Consider the following 20,942-nt stretch of genomic DNA (forward strand, 5'->3'; position numbering starts at 1 on the left):
AGAGACATGAGGCTGTAGACCTGCCATCATCTCCAAGGAAGGAAAACAAAACTTTCCTGACTAGCAGCCTATGGGGTTTCTGCAAAACCAAGAAATGAAAGACAGGATTACAGAGGAAGGGAGCATGAAAAGATGGAGAAATGAATGTAAAACAAAAAATGTGTTAGGGATTTTTCTGAAAGATGAGTAAAATCAGTGTGTCAGGGTGCTTCTAACGAAACAGAAAGATTTGGGCCGGAAATGAGTGTTATAGTCTCAAGTGTTCACTTTTCAGGGTATGGTTCTCTTTGAGAAAATGGGATTTTTAAAATTAAGTGTTACCATAAACTAAGTATTAGCACAGACTGTACTGTCATATTAGGCATGAAATCAGACATTCAGATACTAAAATTATTATTATTATAAAACAATATCTCTAATAATATCTCTACTATACTTAAACCAGTAAAGAATACAAGTTTGGCTTGATTTATTCGCAAAAGTTTTCCTGGTGCACCACCCATAGGAATGCCAGACTGGAAGTGAGCTTCTCGAGTCTCCCAAGATCAGGTTCCTCACCAGAATAAATCATGTCATAAATGGATAAATTCCATCTAAAAATAGGCGAGATTTATGCCTCCGTTGCTGTGATGAAAGGCAGCTCCAGATCCCCCCCTCCCTGGTGGCTTGAAGGCTTCCAGCTTTCAGATAAGGTACATCCCCAACCACTCCTTGCCTGCTCATGTGAGCGAAAAGCGAAAATAACACTCTCTCAGAAGGGAATAAACGTTTGTTTTAAAACACAAGGAGACTGGGATTTGGCCTGTGCTATTGATGAAGTTACAATTGTCTGATGGGAGGGATGTATGGGTAAATAATCTGCAGTGAAACTGGTTGCTGGAAATCCATTAACAGCTCACTTAGTTGATGAGAAACAGTGGCTCTGTGACAACATTTGGTTTGGCTGGTGAGGATTCACTTATTCAAAAGATACAGAGCCTGTTTATTGTTCATTTTTGGAAACACCAGCTTCTGCTCCGTATCAAAAGCCAAAAAAGACATTCCTTTTTCATTTTTCATGTAATATTGAATTGTTTGGTTTTTGACATGACTTTTTAAAAGTTACTTTATTTTCTACAAACAAAAGTTAATTAGCATAACTTCAAAAAGATCTCATATACCCCTCAATGAAAACTTGGTAGTGTTAAAACAAAGAATACTAATTTCCTTTCCTTCCTTGTTTTTCAAAGTTCGAATTATGTGTGAAACCCAAAGCTGGTTTTTTTTCCCCCAATGGGTTTTAAACCCCCCAAAATCTAAATCAACATTAAAATAACGTTATAAAATTATTTTAAATTAGGTAAAAAACCCCGAAGTACATAACAGAATTTTTTACGGTGCACCACCTATATATTTAGATGCTTACAAATTGTGTACAATATATTCTACATCATCATCTAATATATTGTATCAAAAAATGAAAACAAAACATTTCCTATAAAATTAACTGTGTTCACTTTCGGCCTTTGAGTGAGTTCATATGGCAACACTAATACAGTCATTAGAAGCTTCAGCTTTTTCTAATATTTTGCAATTTAAAATTTGTAACATCCACGTTACAATCAATATACTGTTAGCTTCATTTTGGTTCCTGTTTTGGGATGAAAGAGAGCCTACTGACTTTCTAAAAATCTAAGCCTTGGCTTCTCTAATGTTAGAGAAATTCACATGATATCTGAAATTCTCACAGAGCTCTGAGAAACAGTTTTAAAGTTTACTTCCACATCCCCACTTGCCCAATTTCCAGAGCAGCCTAGGTCCAGGGTTTTGACTGAAGCTCATTTCTTAATATTTAGCTAATTTAAATGCTAATTAGACTAATTTGATGACTAAAACATGGTAGGAATTCATTAACAACTTTGCTGCTATTGCTTTATGTCTACAGAGAAATATTTTAAAAGAGGGCTCCAGGGACAGTAGCGCATCTGTTACCAGTTGAACAAGCTGGATTTTTTTGTAATACTAAACCTTAGAATTGGTAATTTATTGCAGAATTGCAGAGGAGGTGGAGGAGCAATTTTAAATCTTCCAGATCTAGCCCATCTTGGACATAGGCCACTAATGAAGAGGAGGCCTTATGCTGTCTTGGGCCCATCTGCTTCATGGGTTTTGCTCCGAGTTTTATATACAGGGGAAGAAAACGTGCCTTGTCTGTCTCTCATTACCTACTACAGTCGTTCCAGCTGATACTACAGTTGTTCTGCCTGACATTGGTGCTGCCTAGACACAGAACACAAACCATTCACCTCATGTCTGGCACTGTGGATAGACTTTAATGGTTTTCTTGAGCCCCACGAAGTCAGTGAGGCTCCACAGAGGTGGAGCAGATAGAAGAACAAATGAGATGATCTCTTTGAAAGAACAGTCTTTTTTTTGTTTGTTTGGGGTTTTTTATGGTTGGTTGGTTGGTTTGTTTTAGGTTTGTTTTGGTTTTGTTTGCTTTGGGTGAAAATGTTTTGTATCCGATGTGTCACTTTGGACTCATGGCTGAGACTGACAATAAGGAAAGTACTGATGATAAAGTTTTGATGCCATGGGGATATTTGTGTAACATTTACTGTCAGAAAGCATAAACTCATGTTGTCTTTTGCAAGTTTTTTATGATATGGAAGCTTTTTGTTCATAGTGGTTTTGGCTTTGTTGACATGAATGTACTATAAAGGAAATGAATGTTCCTGAATACTAGAAGTTAACATAATTAAGTTTACAAGCATTTCAAAGAAAGGTCAGTACTCACTTCTACGTGTTGACAAGTCTGAATGAGTTTCGCCAAAAGAGTTTCCAGTTCAGTATTCCTCTTAATAAGGTTGGTGAGGTTACTCTCCAAATTTTGCTGTGAAAAAGAAAAGAAAATAATACATTAACATTTTAAATAATTTAATGTTTAGGTGAACAGTTGAAAAAATGATGTATTTTCATGATCTGAATTTTGTAATTACACAGGGATGAACATGAGACTTTCATTGTGATATAAACCCTTAGATGTTTTGTCTATGCATCAAGTATAGCAAGACAAGAGAGCAGAAAAGTTCATGACAAGAGTTCTAGAAAATAGAGTTCATAAGGACATTCTAAAAACTAGATTAAGCAATTAGTTTTAGGAGGAAAACAAAGGACTAAGAAGAACAGCAGGGAGGTTAAAAGCATTTCACCAAAAAAAAGAGGTTTACTTTGGTTTAGAACACTTTTTGAATCCTTATTTCCTGCTCTCAGTCTAACATCTGAATTTAAAGGCCTGCTGCTGAGGTCTCCGAGCATGTGCCCCTTTGGGACTGTACTTGTAAGGACCCCGTAGATGGATCAGCACTTTCGTCTTGGGATTCTCAGTGCTGGGAGGGTTGATCTAATTGATTTAATTCCCTGGTTCAGTAGGATTATATTTTAGAATAAATAATTCTAAGGGAAAACATCCTTTCTATGCATAAGAATGAAATACCTACTCACAGACTGCCCTTCACTGTTCTTGAGAGAGAACTTGTGGCTTGTGTCTGTGTTTGTCAACTGATTCTGACTGCAATAAATATCTGCAACCATGAGAGATGTGTGCTCTCCAGCTTCCAGACCTGAGGCTGCACCCGGGCCGTTGTGCAACTGCATGTAAGACTGAAATCTAGCAGAAAAAGCTTCAGCCTCCCTTCTCCCCTGCGTATCCACAGGAAGGAAATCCAAGCGCATAAGGAGGTCTGTGATGGCTGTGACCTGCTCCCTGGTCTGGCTGCCTCGGGACCAGGACCATGCAGCGCACCATGGAACTTGCAACTACCAGCTGCTTGCTTTTTACTACGCATCTCGTAATAGCTCATGTTTTACGTAAAATTGCATCTTCTGGAAGCACAGGGGCATGAAAACCTCCTGGTTTTATGTGAAATGCAAAATTTCCACAGACACAAAAAACCTCCTGCAAATACAACTTGAGTATCTAAAAAAGAAGAAAAAAAGAAGCAAATCATGAAAGAGAGTCCTGACTGCAAAACAATCATTTGTTTCAGTAACTTTATGGGCATATATTTCATTTTTAAAATCTGGGGACTGTTGACGTGACAAGATGTTCCTCATAGTTATTCACCTGCTTAAGTGTGTGACACTAGTCCCTTGCTTAGTATTCCTGACAGTCCCCCGTATCTGGGAAGTACTGGACAAGAATACCAGCATCTGGGCCCTGTGCTTCTCTCCCCACAAGGGCTGTAGTGTCTCTGCAGAGCTCCCATTAACGTCATCCCTCCTCATCTTTTATTAATGGCTTTTTTTCTTCACATTGCTACTTTTCCCCCTTCAGCTACCATTAACTCACCTGACTTCTCTCATCCTTCTCCCCTGGCCCCCACCTCTGTGCACACATTTAACGTGTGTGTGGTGCTGTTACTCCCTGCCTATTTCGTGCTGTTTTAAAACACTTTGTTCCTTGTCATCCTTTCTGCAGCCATGCTGTCTTCTTACTCCTTCTTGCATACGGGTACAAATGAATGAAGCCAGCAGTGTTTCATTGCTGAACCATACATACTTTGGCATCTACCAGGGATGATGCCGTAAACACTGGAGGAGCAGTCAGTCCTGTTCCATTAAAGATAACATGGGATTTTGATGGTTTTACACATATAACCCTTCCAAGAAGCGTGATGGGTGTTTGAAGTACATAATTCTGGCATTTTCTTCCCAGCACAGCCATGCATATCGTGTATCACAAGCTCTGGCTGTAAAAATGCCTTCTACACTGCATTTATTTTATAGCTCATTAAAACAAAGAGTAACAAGAATGGGCATTCTTTACCAAACAGTTTGAGTTGTATCTTATATTTCTATAAATTGTAACGTGAATGATCATTTAATTGCAAAGGCACGTTTTCTATGCTGTCCCTTTTTTATAGCTGAGACTCACACGCAGAGTCAAAATACCATATATAGTTACAGTATCAGATAAACTTTGCCTTTAAAAACCAGTTTGTTAAGGGGGAGTTCAAATGTGCAAATACTCTTGAAGTTATATTTACATACTTTCTTATTGCCCACGTACTAATTTTGTAAAAGTTCTAATATTTTATACCAAAAGATTTTAAATGAAAAATATAAATTATTTCTTGGGATTGCCTACTTTCAAATGGACTATTAGACACAATAAATGCTAAGAGTTCCGACCTTCACACACTATGAAGAAAAAGTGTTCTCAAAGCTGTTACGGAATACTGCACTGATTTTCAATAACCGGAAGATGTCTTGAACTAAGGCCATTAAAATACGAGGAGTCGGTATTTTTCTCTGAAACATAAATTTATTTACCCATAGATTATATATAGATTATTATAGCTAGGATATTTTCAAATCCTGGATAAAACCCAAAATTTTAGAATAAATTCTCTATCCAGTGGATATAAACATAAACCCATATATATTATTATGGTTTCACATAGGTCTCTTGATGTCTCCTGCATTTCCTAATTGTGAAAATGGAGGATAACTACTAAATAAGTGCCTTACTAAATCAGTTGCCTTACAAAAATTAGAGTTAATGAATTCCTGTGCTCTAGCTCTCCAAACTGTGTCATTTTCAAACTGTAAAGCCTGGAATTTTGTTTTCTTGAAGTTTGGTATGCAAGAGATTGGAGTCTTTTTAAGTCAAGAAGTATCAGAACTTTTATAAACTTCTGTTGAAGAACATCAGTTTATATTAATGCTTTACTAAATAGCAAGAACCTGGCAGCTGCTTTCTGAAATTAATGTCAATCTTTTCAGTTTCACTAGGGCAAATAGTGAATGGCAGCTCTTAAAACCGCCCTGACTTGGAAGTTTTAAAGGTCATAATACTCGATCAATTCTAGCAGTAATTCACAATATCTTCTAGTTCCTTCCCCTGTTCCGTTCCTGTATAGACCATAGCACTGCTTTGGTTACCACACGATAGTATGTACCAGAAGCGGAGTTCAAGCCCTGCACTTTCTTTATTCTGTATACAGGGAGCTGGAAAGGGCCTGAAAGACTTTAAATTTCAGAAGTACTTTAAATAGCTTACACTTTCCAAATTGTCACAAACCCATTTCACATCCATGCCTGAAACTTCATGTGTAAAACTTCAATGGCAAACTTGGAGCTCTGGCTGTCTTGAAAAATTGATCCCAGAATTCCTGGGATAGTGAATTATAGCCAGGTTTTAAGTCTGGATGAAGTGTGCTCTCATATTATGATGAGTACATGTGAAAACAAATGGCAGAACAAGCTTATTCAAAGTATCTTCCTTCCTCCCACCTAATCTGCTACTGCCATTCTCTTAGGTGAACCAAATGAGAACTGTATTTTTGGAAATGTTCTACATAAATCATAATTTCTTAAACAATTCTACCTGCCTTTCCTTGTCTTTTTTTTTTTGTCACCTGCTAATTTTCATTGTTACTTGTCTATTCAAAACTGATCTTAGAAATGCAGAGATGGTTTTTAAAAGGACAATGCTGTGCATTTGCTCTGTGAACAGGCTTCAACCAATGTCAACAAAAGGGATGCAAAATGCTCTCAAAAACCAAAAGCCAGGCTGAATGCTTCCTGACTTACAATGCAGACCTAGTCCAAGATCTTGACATTCCATGCGTGCTTTGCAGCTGTTTTTACAATATCCAGTATAAAGTGATAAGAATACTTACTGTCCATTTAGCATGGTCTGACAACTACATAATATAAATATTCCTTATCTTGGGATAAATCCAAGTAGATGAAATCACAGGCATGTAATTGAAAGGGACAGTTGAGGATGATGTTTCCTTTTGACTCTGCATGCCTATAAAATGACACAATCCAGGGACTGCAGTCTGAAGTTGGAAAAATTAATGCTAAAAATTAGAGGAAGGCAACTCAGTACTGGATGCCTTCTTTAAGCTGATGTCTAGCTCACAGTGAACTCATGATCTTGCTGCAGTAATGATTGCGTGAGGCTTGTGCCCTGATTGAAGTGGGAGGTCAAAATAGATGATCATAATGGTCCCTTCTGGCCTTTAAATCTATCAGTCTATGAAAACCAAATGTGAACCCTTGCCCTTTGCCAAATTAACAATCTCACGCAAAGCATCGCTTGTCTAAAATAGGAAGGTAGCACAAACAGATAGTCCTAAGCTACTATATGGGTTGAAAATGCTGTCAAAATAAATTAATGTAAGCTTCTTAAGAAGAAAAATGCTGACTTGTGTGCTCCTGCCTTACGTCACAGCAGAGAAAACAACAGCATCCGCAAGATCTTCTCAGAGGCATTTTCCTGGTCCATAAAAAATGTCTGTTCGAAGGGTCACAAACTAAAACATATAGCTATCAGCTACAATGAGCTTTTAAAGTCCATTTGAAGTAAAACCACTGTCTTTTTCCCATTAAAAAATTTCTTTTTCCAAGCACTGTTAAATACAAGTATGCATTTGTATTTTCCGCTCGCTGCTTACTGGAAGGTTTTGAGAACCAATCCACTGAAAATGCAGCACGTGCTAAGACTCACACACTGTGGGACAGTATTTTGTCACAATAGCCTTACCATTTACATCAAATGAATCATGATCAAAGCCTTTTGGCAGAAAACATTGACAGCAGTTTGCATTTCCTCTGCTCCTGGTGTAGCACTGACCAGGATAAGATATATTTTGAGGCTACCTCCTGGTTTAAAGAAGAAAACAACTTTGGAAAGACTTCTGGGCTTATCAGAGACCTACATAGTGGAAATGAGGCCAAGTAGTTATATAAGTTTCATGAGAACCACAGCCACTCTCCTATCATCTCTTTACAAATGATCAAACTGAAAGAGAGACTATAAACTCTCAGATTTGGTGTGTTAAAACATGTAACAAAAAGCCACACAGCTACACTGCAGTAAAAGAGAGATTGCAGTAAAAAAGAGAGATGAGGAATAAAATGCCACAAAGCAAAAGTGTGATTGTATCTTCACTTACTCAAGCTAGAAGGGCAACCAAAGCAATGTTTACATGGCAGATGAGTCTTTAGTACATGCACGCCAGCTAGAGATCATAAATATGTATCCTGTCAATAACAAACTCCATGCAACCACATCTTCACTGCAAGTGTTTTTCCTCCTAACTTGAAGGAGTTATGCTTGCGTGTGCACCAGTTAAGTTTCCACCTCGTTGTGGTGACATACCCTATGAACTAGGCCTATTGCCTTTAGGACTCGTGTCTAATCTATTTAAAGAGTTGCCAACTAATTCCAGAAGAACTGCCAGAGTACCAAGTGTGGTTTTGAGCAAGGTTTTGGGTGTATGCAAGTTTAATGTTTCCTTTGGTGTTCTTTATTTAAATGGACGTGCCAGGTGCACATGGAAAAACTTAAGCTAACTTTTATTCTACATCCTTGTCCTGAAACAGATGACTAGTCTTCCGTAGGATACACATGCTCGACCCTGTATTTCTCTAGCCAGGGAATGGTAACATTTGCGGTTAATAGGAATGATTGACCTCAAGTCTCAAATGTGCAGAGCTTGACAACTGCAGTCCACATTTCTATGTGAAAAGAAACAACAGCTATGATGTTGATACACTCCTGGGGACTAAGACTTTTACCTCAAGTGATTACGGTGTATCACAAGGAAAGACCCATGAGATACTGCACTGTTAATTAATTGTCCAGGACTATTTCTATTAAAAGTGCAATAAAAATAGCTGCATTCGATGCCACTGTGACTTAAATGGTGTTAACTAAGTTGGGCTTCTTTCCATATTTCATAGGAATGTCAATTATTTTTTTATTAACCCTTATTTAAAATAAGGCATTGTAAAAATTAAAGGAAATCCAAGCATTTCAGGTTCTTGACCACATAAAATCTTTATTAACTGAGAGGACAACATTTTAGGGAAAACCTATAACTTCACTTTCACTTCTCTGCTAAACCATGCCCTCAAATATACCATGGATGCTTGCCAGTTACAGCCACAGCTCTGCCTTTGATTTAGCAACACTAATCAGCCTTGTGAGTTGCTTTGCTGCCATGTTCTTTAGTCTTCTTTCACTGCATCTTCTCCATTCCTCAGAGCATAAGAAAAATTTCACAGCTGGGGCTTCTGGGGAAAAAGGACAGGATGAGCACCATACATAGTACTCTATAGCAAAAGTTTTCCTTTGATGTGCAGTAGTATGTTTGGGAAAGGAACAATATATACACTTAAAAACTGGTCTGTCTGTTAATAGGGTTCATTACCAACAAAACAGGCCAATGGAACTGACACTGCTTAGTTATAGTCAATATTATAATGTGAAATGGACATCCCAACAAAGAAAAGAAAATAACATTTTCTTGCAAACAGAGAAAGCAATTTTTCTCAGGAAATTCGAACATGTTATGAAAACTTTGTCTCAGTTTCGACAATGACTATAGCACAAATAATTGTTTTAGAGATTAGCATTTCAAACTATTCTAAGATATCCAAATCTTGGCTTGGCTGGGATCTGAGGGGTTGGTTCAGCCCTATTTCTAATGAATCATTAATCAAAGAAGGACTAGAATAATAATCAGGAATCAAGGCTCAAGAAAGTCTCGATTAATTATTTGGCTAAATTAAAGAACAAAACCAGTCTTGGATTGATATGTAAGCTAATAAATCTTTGCAAAACTGTAGATATCTTTGAAGCCCAAATTTATTTTTTTTTTTTTTTAATTGAATGCAGTAGTCAAATTGGAAGCTGAAGTGTTAAAAGAGCATGACAGATACCAGACATTCTGCATTTAAAGCATGTCATTAGAGACTTATTGTGGAGAGCTAGAGGGTTAGTAAGCTCCTGCTTTTCCCCGTGGGCTAATCCAGTGCAATGAAGGGGGTTAAGGAGAACCTGTACTGTTGCACAGCTGTCCTGCAGCATCCTGGCTTCATCCACCTCCAGTCTCCCAGGACATGGAACATACTTGAAACCAGGAGTTCAACAAGAGCTCTTGCTCATGAGATATCTAAACTAATCTTGCACAAGCAAGATCTGGGAAGTACTCATTCCAAAAACTGAAGTTCTGACTTTTGCACATAACTAATGACAGACATTTATAGGAAAAAAATGCAAAAAGCTCATCTAAAGAACCACAATTTATGCAGTGGTATTAAAGTCCTGGCTTCTACAGATGCCTGCCTAAACATTTCTGAAACTTTCTATTTTATTTAAGAGGTTATATTATGGAAAAAAGTCTGGTTTTAATCAGTCAGTACGTATTACTGCATTTTGCGGTTGAAAAATTCCATCTTATCTAACCAGGTACGTATAAAAAGCAATTCAGCATTATGCAAAACTGGCAGGTTAGAAAGGACAGCTAGATAGGCAAGGAGTAGAGAAGGTCAATATGGTGATTTAGTCAGTGTTAGGTAGCAGACCAGTGGAGCTGTCACAAACCTATTTCAGCCCCTTCTGCTGGCCCATAACAAAGCTGACATTTAAGGCAGCTGCACCCATCCACATTTATGATTCTCAGTATGGCAAATGGGACTTTAAAGGATGTCTGTAGATTGCTCTCCTGAGGATATTAATTGTCCATCCAGAGAATGAAGCTGGAAGTCCATCTCCCAGCTTGGCTGGAAGAACTGGGATGTCCAGGGCACACAGCAGCTTTGTCCGTTACCAATGCAGCATCTAGCAGTTGGGCTAAACAGACCACCAGCAGTAATTTATTCAAGAAATGGGAGCAACGTTAACAGAATCACAGAATGTTAGGGATTGGAAGGGACCTCAAAAGATCATCTAGTCCAATCCCCCTGCCAGAGCAGGAACACCTAGATGAGGTTACACAGGAAGGCGTCCAGGTGGGTTTTGAATGTCTCCAGAGAAGGAGACTCCACAACCTCCCTGGGCAGCCTGTTCCAGTGTTCCGTCACCCTCACTGAGAAGAAGTTTCTTCTCATATTTAAGTGGAACCTCTTGTGTTCCAGCTTGAACCCATTACCCTTTGTCTTACTGTTGGCTGTCACTGAGAAGAGCCTGGCTCCATCCTCGTGACACCCACCCTTTATATATTTATAAACATTGATGAGGTCACCCCTCAGTCTCCTCTTCTCCAAGCTAAAGAGACCCAGCTACCTCAGCCTTTCCTCATAAGAGAGATGCTCCACTCCCTTCATCATCTTTGTGGCCCTGCGCTGGACTCTCTCCAGCAGTTCCCTATCCTTCTTGAACTGAGGGGCCCAGAACCGGACACAATATTCCAGATGAGGTCTCACCAGGGCAGAGTAGAGGGGAAGGAGAACTTCTCTCGACCTACTAACCACCCCCCTTCTAATACACCCCAGGATGCCATTGGCCTTCTTGGCCACAAGGGCACAGTGCTGGCTCATGGTCATCCTGCTGTCCACCAGGACCCCCAGGTCTCTTTCCCCTACACTGCTCTCTAATAGGTCATTCCCCAACCTATACTGGAATCTGGGGAACGTTCTATGCAGCTCCTCTATAGTAAGGAAACAGGTGCATCTGTGAACATAGTATAGTCCCAGCTGTTGTTCTGGTGGCGTATTAGGAGGCACAGAGACACCATCAGTAAGTCCAAGTGAAGCCAGAGCACAGCATCGCTTTTGGAAAATGCCAGTCCTACCATCCAACAGCATGGTGCATGAGGCAAGGGTCAACCAACCAGTCAATCAGAAAGACTGAACTCTGACTTAGGGTGAATCATACTAAACAAAGTGCTGCTTACAATTATGTTTTACAATATTTTTTGTGTTCACAAACTTTCCAGGGTTTTGCCAAGTACACCATGAGCTAATTCTTCCACTCTGAAGTGCTCAGTTTTTGCAGCACCGAAGTCATTGGTGGTTCTGCCTTTTCCTTCCAGTGAATAGGCTCCAGCTGCGAGAGGTTACTTGCAATAAAAAAATGGGCATCTGTCCAGTTTAATGCTCATTCCGGCACATGCTCATTGCCTTGCTGCCCGCAGTTAGAGCTTAGTCTAGACAGAAGTGTAAATCTCACTCTGTTTTCTTCTATTCATTTGCTCTATTTCCTATTCAGTAAACTAAACCCCTCCACTATATTGAGTAAATGCCCCAAAAGAAGTCTGATAGAGTGAACTTGAGTTACAGTCTTAAAGTTTAGACATGGGATTAAGTACTTTTTTGAAAAGAATACTTAAACATTCATCTAAAATGCTTGTCAGTCTGGTCTGATTATATAATTCATCACTATTTTTCTGTTCAAAGCTTTTGACCAAGCACCAGATCGTAAATTTGGGAATAAGAGAAATGGTCATCCTTGATTCAAATTTCAGCTACACAGTTGTTATTACATTTAAATCTTTGACTTTACAAGTTGCTATGGATGAAATGAGAGAATAATGGTAAATAATCTTAGTTCAATTATATACTTAGAGACTTATTCAAACAACGTGATGGTCGTGAGCTAAGTTTAAATTGAATAGTGAGTATAAATTGCAAGATATAGATCATTATTTGGACTCAGATTCTGTTTCATATTTCTGCCATACTCAGGTTAGGTTTCTGTTCTGACCTGTCTAAACTTTATTGACGATATTTCATTAGAGAACAACTCCAGATTTCAAATTTATCAACCAAAAAAAACCCCTCAAAATACAAAATAGACAAAAACCAAAACAAAGCAACAACAAAAAAAATCTGGGAGCTTTTAGCTGGAAAACTAGGCTTAGGTCTGAGTATAATTTAAATATTGATGCACTGGAAAAATAACCACAACAAAAATAGCACTTCATTTTTCCCTTATTTGAAACTGATAAATGAAAGAAAAGCATACCAAGGAAATTGTCAGCAGGCCCAAGTATCATCCTCTCATTTAATGTACAACACTAAAAGCTATTCTCTCCCTTACTTCAGCAGGGGATCCAACTCCATTGCTAGACATTCTGATCTCCCTCACCACTCTTACCTCCAAAACGAGTAAGTATTTTGCCCCTTTTTCTTTGGTCGTGCTGTAAATTGACCAGCTGCTGTCACAACATGCCCCTCACCTCCTGCTAGATTTTATGAACCTGAGTTGAAGCCAGTCGCTTGCTCTTGCTTTGCCTGCAGTGCATGATGCCAAGAGTTTCTGGGTGGAAGATCTGAAAGTAACCTCGATGCTCAAGAAAATGCTCAGGGGGTGAGGGGCACATGCTACAGCCAGGGGAGCACCTGAAGAAGTAATTCCTTTCCTTCCTCTGCTAAGATATTATTTCTCAGTCCCTATTGGAGTGCACGTTCACACAGATGAAAATGCAATAATCAATTCAATGTTAATCTAACTATCATTTGAGGGGCCAATAATTCAAGGACAAATGATTATTTAACAGCCTTTGACAATGTATATGGAGTGCTTAAAAAAACCAAAAAGCCAAAAGCAAATATCTCCTGTGGAGGCCACAGCAGACTTGTGTATTTCACTTATTTCAGCATTGCAGATAATCACAGATGTGTTTCATTTTACTAATATGAACTAATCAATTAGTATCAACTAATGAATTGTTCATACTAATACGAACAATTGCATAAGGATACTTCAAAGTAGTGAATTTTAGCTCAAGAACACGTTAGGAAGTATTTTTGTAGTTTATTTTTACTGTGTTCCTATGATAATAAATCACTTGCAGCATGCCAAACCATAAATGTAACTCAAGCCAGTTCTACTTAATCAGTCCTTGACATCCCATCATTCTGTTCCAAATGTTATTTTCCATTTTTTGCTTCAGCTTACATATAGCTTGAAAGCACATCCAGGTTAAAACCTCTGTTGGTAAGAATCAGTGGACTGTAACAAGACATTCCTGTTAGCACCACAGAACTCTAGTCTCTCAAGACATTTAAAACATACCATTAAAAAAAAAGTCTGCTGTTGTTTGGCAAGGCAACAGATCACATGATATGAAACCAAAGTACATTCTTAGAAAAAAAAAAAGTGTAAATAGAAGCCCAAATACATGCACCTGTGTCCTGGTTTTGGCTGAGACAGAGTTAATTTTCTTCCTAGTAGCTGGTATAGTTCTGTGTTTTGGATTTAGTACAAGAAGAATGTTGATAACACACTGATGGTTTGGCTGTTGCTGAGCAGTGCTAATACCAAGTCAAGGACTTTTCAGTGAGGAGGCTAGAGATGCACAAGAAGCTGGGAGGGGGAACAGTCAAGACTACTGAGCTAAATTGGCTGAAGGGAGAAGTCATGTTCAGTGTATAAACAGGGGGGACCACTTCTTGAGAACTGGGAACTGGCTGGGTGTTGGTTCGACAAGTGGTGAGCAATTGCATCGTGCATCACTTTTTTAATGTATTCCTTTATGGTTATTACCATTATAACTTGTTTGTTTGTGGCTTTCCCCCTCCCTCTCCCCGCCCTGCCCCCCCCCCCCCCCCGTCTTATTAAACTGACTTTATCTTAACTCACGAGGTTTACCTTTTTTTTTTTTACAATTCTCTCCGCCATCCCACCAAGGGAGAGGTGATGAGCAAATGACTGTGTGGTATTTAGCTGCCTGCCGAGTTAAACCACAGCAACCTGTAAGATTTCAAACTTGCACTGTGCAAGAACAGGCTTATCTATCACTGCTTCAATTTCTAACACGTTATTTTGTACTTCAGCTTCTGAGTTCGAACTTTCTCTGTTTTCTTGACATTTCAGATTCTCAGCTGAAAGGCAGAACACTACAGAAAGATCTACATGTTGTCTTCATAAGAGAACCAGAACAATTAATAAGAGGTCTGCATATTCCAATAGGAAGAGACTTTGAACATTTTACTAACAAAATAAGGAAAGGATGCTTTGTCTTCGGCCTTAACATTAAACATCCAAATTTGCCCTAGTGAATTTGGTAAATCTGGCATCAGAAAAGAGAGTATGTAATACATAGAAAACCAAAGCAATTTTTAAGTACATATATATCCTAGAATTTCATAAATGTCAAATTAAGAACACAATACTTATCATTAACAGAAAATAAAACATCTGAAACAACAGTCCCTTCTCTACAAGAAGAGCAAGTCATAGGTATAATCTAAACCTTCTTTAAAACCTTAGAAACTTAAGAAAAATCAAGTGCTGTTTTCCTGTTACCTCTTCTTTCTCCAGAATGCCAAATGCAGAAATGCCAGTCCTCTAGAGGAACTCAGGTGTGAGTAATGGAACCTTCTAACTCACCTTTGCATGATTTACAAAGAATTTTAGACCCTTTCATTTTATCCAGTCCAGCATATCTAAATTATGGATGCAGAACTGAGCTAGTCTGACATGGCCTGCTGATCATCTTCACATCAGCTGGGCTAACAATAGGAAGATGTAGAAACAGCCTGCCTGAACCTTCCTATATAGCTTTGGCTACTTTTCTGTAACCATTTATCACGACAGGCATTCAGGCAATAAAAAATATATGTGCCTACATTTTGGTGAAAAGACTAGCAATTTAGAGAGATGTGCAAATCCAATTATTTGTGCAGGAAGTGAGAGATCTTAACATTTCATTTGACACAGTTAGATAACATAACCAATTTATACGGACTTCCTCCAGACAAATTATTCACTCGGTTTATCATGGCCTTTGAAGTTTTCCCTGCTATCAAGGCTAGCAAACTTTTTCCACTGAAAATATAAGCCAATGATGATTATATAAGTATATGATTTCATGGCACTCTGGGAAAAACTGTAAAGCCTATGGAAGTATTTATATGGGGCCTTTAATTAAGTAATTTTGATTTTGATCTCAGACAAAGTTTTCTTTAGAGAAAAGGCAGGGACTTAATTCACACAGTACATTACTTTGAGTTTTTATTTTCTACGCTCATTGTTTCTAAGAGTCAGGCCTAAAGACTTTGTGAGAAACATCTTCTCTTTAGCCATACAAAATGTACAGAAGCAAGCATGCATTTATATTCTGTAACATGGAAAAAATAAGTTATGCAATGTGCAAAAGGTGTAGAGGTAGAACACAGCGTCTTCTCTAGTATTTCTGTGCATGATCAACCATAGCATTTTGAGGACACGCAACACTGATTGAGGGCTGAACCTAATTTTGTACACTGAACGGATTTAAAACACCCAATGAAAGTACAGCTCTTTAATTTCCTTTATTCTTTTCCTTGACTGAAAGAATTAGATTTGACTGGAGAAGTTAGGCCTCTTGTCCCTGGAGAAGGCTGAGGGAAGACCTCATCACAGTATTCCAATACTTAAAAGGGCAGCTACAAAGAGGACGGAGACTCTCTTTTCACAAGAAGCCACATGGATAAGACAAGATGCAATGGGTACAAGTTGCACTGGAAGAGCTTTCATCTTGATGTAAGACATTTTTTACAAATCAGTCACTGTAACAGACTCCCCAGGGATATGGTAGAGTCCTCATCACTGGAGGTTTTCAAGATGCAATTGGACAGGTAGTCTAGGCAACCTCACCTAGGCTCCCTTTTCCCAAGAAAGGTTGGAAAAGATCATCTTTTGACATCCCTTCCAAACTGGGGTGCTCTACAATTAATGATTTATTAAGTACATCTATTATTTAAAGAGCTACATCTATAATTGACTCATTCTTTTAAGTGTGGTTCTGTGTGTGTGTGCACGTGCAGGCATGCACAGGCATATGAGTGTGTTTTAGCAAGTACCACGGTGAAATCAGCCTATGGGTTAGCTTAGGCTCTTCTTCCAACTCACTAGGCTCAATGCCCCTATTTTGAGCTGATTTGCCCAGTTTGAGCTCATTTCAATTACACAACTCTCTCCTGATTCAGAACACTTACAGGGTCACTAACAGCCAAAAATGAGCTATGTGTGGGAGAGGAGAACCAACATCTCTCTAATTCCTACTGGCCTGGTCCACTCTTTCCCATATGTCCAGGACTTTGGGAAGCAAAGCCTGGCAACGCTTGTCAACCCTCAGGTCATCAGCCTCTCCCAGACTGAGAGGCTTTGATTCCTCCTTTCTGCACATATGCCTGTTTGCCCCGTTCATAAACATGCAAGTCTGTGAGACAGCCAAGAAAATAATTGTGCAAATAGCTGAAAGGGTGCCAGGAGGACTACGCAATGTGTTGCCCATATAACTGATGTCAAGCATGGCTCTATTTTCCCAATTGCTCTGCTGTTTCTAGAAGTGCATACATTTTGCAGTTACACCGTGACAGGAAAAGCACGTTGGTGTCAGTAAGCCTTTCACTTTGTCGTAACTGTTTGTGGAGGATATGGGAATTACATCTGGGAAATTGCATATTCTAGATAATATTATCAAATATTGAAATGACAGCTCCATTAACTTTCATTTTTTTCATTTGTTTCTGCAAGAGTGGTTCCTATTCTGCATACTTTCGGTATAAAACTAGCTTTTACCCAGGATTTGTTAATTAATAAGGATATATTCTATTTTATATTTCAATATCTCAGGGATTCTTGTTTTTGTAATAATGTATTTGTTCCCAAAGCTAACAGCAACTCAAATCTTGTAATGTCTTTATTTCCATAGCAACCACCTTGTTTCAACTGAAAGAAACAAATGAAACGCCAAATGCATGAGATCTCAAAATGCCTTAAATTACTCATTTAAGTAATTAAATAAAAACTGATGAAACCAGTTTTCTTAAAAGAGGTGAAACTGTAACAATGCATACTTTTTACTTTCCCTCTAAGAATTTCAATTACTTCTACAAGAGAGAAACTTTATGATCTTTATTTTACAGATTATTCAATTTGCCTCAGATGCCTTTATAATTCAAAACCCACTGAGGCTATACTAGTTTTTCTACAGAGTCAGTGGGCTTTGAATGAGATTCATCAGAAGCCAGTAAAGCTAAGAAGGTCCCTCCTGTCACAAATACCATGTGCTAGTAACACATGCTTGCACAGGCAAGTCATCTGGGCACTCAAGATATTGATTATTCCTTTGTTGTCAGCCTAGTATCAGTGTGCTTGATATCAAACTATTGCTGAAACAACATATACATGATTACCAATGACAACAAAAGCAATGACACAAAGACGCCTAGGTTTGACATAAGAGAGGCACGTTGCCCCTGCCACAGTCCACTGACACATGACCAAAGTGAAAACTTACTGGATAAACATTCCCAATTAAGACTTCTAAAACTAACACCTCAGGAACATTTTATGAAAAATTAGCCTCTTCCTGCTGGTTGTCATTTTGAAATTTCATGTCTGAAAAGGGAGATTTCAGTAGTTCCTGCTGGGTTTGTCCAGCCCTTTAAGGCTGTACATTCCCACTACTAAACATGTACTGCAGTATGTCTTCAGTGTATGACAGTGGCTGCTGGGTACTTTTCAAAGTAAATAGAAGTCTGGTTTGTTCCATTTTGCACAGTTCTCTACAGGTACCTTCAGAGATGTCTTAGGTACAAATGAAATTTGTACATCAAAAATACTTTTGGGGTTCAGGGCGGAACAACTAGCACTAAAAGCAAATGTGAATGAAAGAAAAGAAAATAACTATAAAAGCAATGCACAACATGGTGACTATCTTTAAGGAAAGATATTTTACTGCATGTAAAATAGCTGTTCGCTCTGATGCTTGCAGAAAAGGCCCTGCAGATCCTGGTGGACAACAAGCCAATCATGTGCTCTCATGGCAAAGTTGGCTGTTGTCACCTTGAAGGTGGTCAAATGCTGGAAGAGGTTGCCTAGAGAGGCTGTAGGATCCCATCCTTGAAGATATCCAGAACAGTTAGTCTCAAAGCAACCTCATTGTGTAGGGGGCTGGACTGGCTAACCTCCAGAGGGCTCTTCCAAGGAAAATTATTCTCTAATTTCACAATTAATAGGCTTATTCTCATAAGTCATAAATTTTACAAAAATTGTGAACATCTGAAGGTCTTCTAAGATAGATAATTGAGCCTTAAATAGTTTTTATATAAAGAACTTAATGAAGATGTTTATTTAGAAGCATGCTTATACACGATCTCACCTTTCACCAGAGCTATGAGGCCTATAATATCCAAACGTTAAGTACGCTACTGTACTTTTTATAAATGCACAAGGAACTAATAAATATTTGTGAATACTTAAATATTCAAGGAGACAGATGTCAGGAAAATCCGCTTTTAGGATTTTGATGAGCTTATGAGCTTTATTAGATATGCTTAATATGCCCATCTTTGTAGTACATAGGTGCCAACTTTTTTGTATGTTTGATTACATTATTCAATGTACATTGAAAAACATGAGTAAATAATGCAGCTACATAGCTTGTTCTATTAACTTCATTGAATCTATCCTTTGAATTCTTATCTTTTGCAGGATATCAAGTTTCAGTGAATAATATACATTCTGGGTAGTATACATTTACAGAAATACCATGCCTTTTCTACTTCACCTGGATTCTGTCACAAAGAAAGACACCGTAATTTATTAAGGGATGTTTTCAGCTTTTGGGGCAATTGTGAGAGATGTTAAATGAAACAGAATAGAAACTCAAAGGTGTCTTCAGCTTTTACTATTTCATATACTCTACTAAAACGAAAAGTCAGATTTTTTTTTTTTTCATCCATTCAGCATTGGTTGGGCACGTTAGAGCAGAAAAATTGCCACCCCTTTTTCAAGACATGGCTTGTCATCATGTGGCACCAGGCGGTCGTGATTTAGCGCTTCTGGGCTGCACTGACGGGCATGAAAGTTTGAGAGAGCTCTAATTTTAAAACCCATCAATGGAGAGAACAGATTCAAGCCCTCTTTTAACTGCTTTTAACATTCGCTTGCTCAATATGAATGCTGTAGGGCAAAAGGAAGAAAAAGCCTTAAAATGTGTGTGGATTGGTTTACATAGAAGTAGAAATTAAATTAAGATAATTTAGTGCTATACAGTGTTAGAAAAGTGTAAAGTAAAGAGCACCACCTAAATAAATAATAAATCCTTATATGAAACTTGTGCCTGTTTCTCAGTTTTCCCTGAAAAGCCTGGCTGCCCTGTTTTTCCCTGTCCCATTAAATTGTTTTGTTGTTGTGCCATTTAGTTGAAGTGAAATCCTTAATTCTTTTGAGGATATGTAGTATGGGTCTCCTAATTAGGACATCCTGTGGAAACTCAATTTAAAAGAAGACTGGAGAAAGAGGAAAGAAATACTATATAATACTTTGTACTGAAATAATGCACCAATTAAATAAAACTGCAAGCTAAAAATTGGATGCTCTTCATTATTCCCTGGAGGTCTTGCAAAAGGCTGAAAGCATTTTCAGTTTAGTCCCACAGATTTAAAAACTTGAGTGCTATTCTGCATCAGAGCTGTAATTAGTCATTTTAATACTAACAATGGAGTTTATAATTTCACACCAGGCTGATCATCACTTAAAACCATTTATTTCAGCTCAGTACATCCCCTGTTAATTGGAATGTTTTGCTAGTGGTGCGTTCCCATTAAGATACAGTCATGTCATTATGGCCATTAGACTCAATCTCTTCTATTGAATACAACCCAGGAAACAGCCCCCCCCCGCCCCCCGAATACATGCATATTGATAGCTGGATTTAGATACACTAACTGTGAGTTTTAGGTGAAATAAAAGAATCAGTATGCAAAATGTTGCAGTCTCTCTTGCACATGAGGTCAGATTCTGCAATTACCATGGTCATGTCTGGCCTTAGAAAGCTGATAATATATAATGTCTGCCTGCAGCAAATTTTAAAAAGTAGAAGTTTTGCTATACACAAAGGGCTAAATTCAGCCATTAGCTGAATGTAAGAATCAGATGATTTCCAGAGATGTAGCTCAGTTCATAATTTATTCTCAACTATTTAGAACATATTTCAGACCTTTTAAAGCTGTTACTTATATCAGCAGAGATTGTGGTTTCACCTGTGGTTATGCACACTTGACATATCCCATTATTCGATCCTGATTTCACACACACATATTGTCATACCTTAGTTATTCCAGATTATTTTTTCCAGTTACAGTATTTCCTTGGCCTGATTTTATTTAATTTTTATTTTTATGAAAACACCAGCTAAAACCACCAGCTAATTTCACCAAATACG

At 38.3% G+C, this 20,942-nt stretch overlaps 1 protein-coding gene across 1 annotated transcript in view; it reads right to left on the reverse strand.

The window, feature by feature from the left end:
• Positions 1 to 20,942, reverse strand: part of MID1 (midline 1) — a 153,270-nt gene that overhangs the window by 45,183 nt on the left and 87,145 nt on the right. Inside the window, exon 3 of the mRNA XM_065658255.1 lies at positions 2,777 to 2,872. Within this exon, the coding sequence (XP_065514327.1) occupies positions 2,777 to 2,872 (96 nt within the window). The remainder of the gene's footprint in view (positions 1 to 2,776; positions 2,873 to 20,942) is intronic.

The sequence above is a fragment of the Caloenas nicobarica genome, chromosome 1 (genome assembly GCF_036013445.1).
Source record: "Caloenas nicobarica isolate bCalNic1 chromosome 1, bCalNic1.hap1, whole genome shotgun sequence".
NCBI lineage: Eukaryota > Metazoa > Chordata > Aves > Columbiformes > Columbidae > Caloenas > Caloenas nicobarica.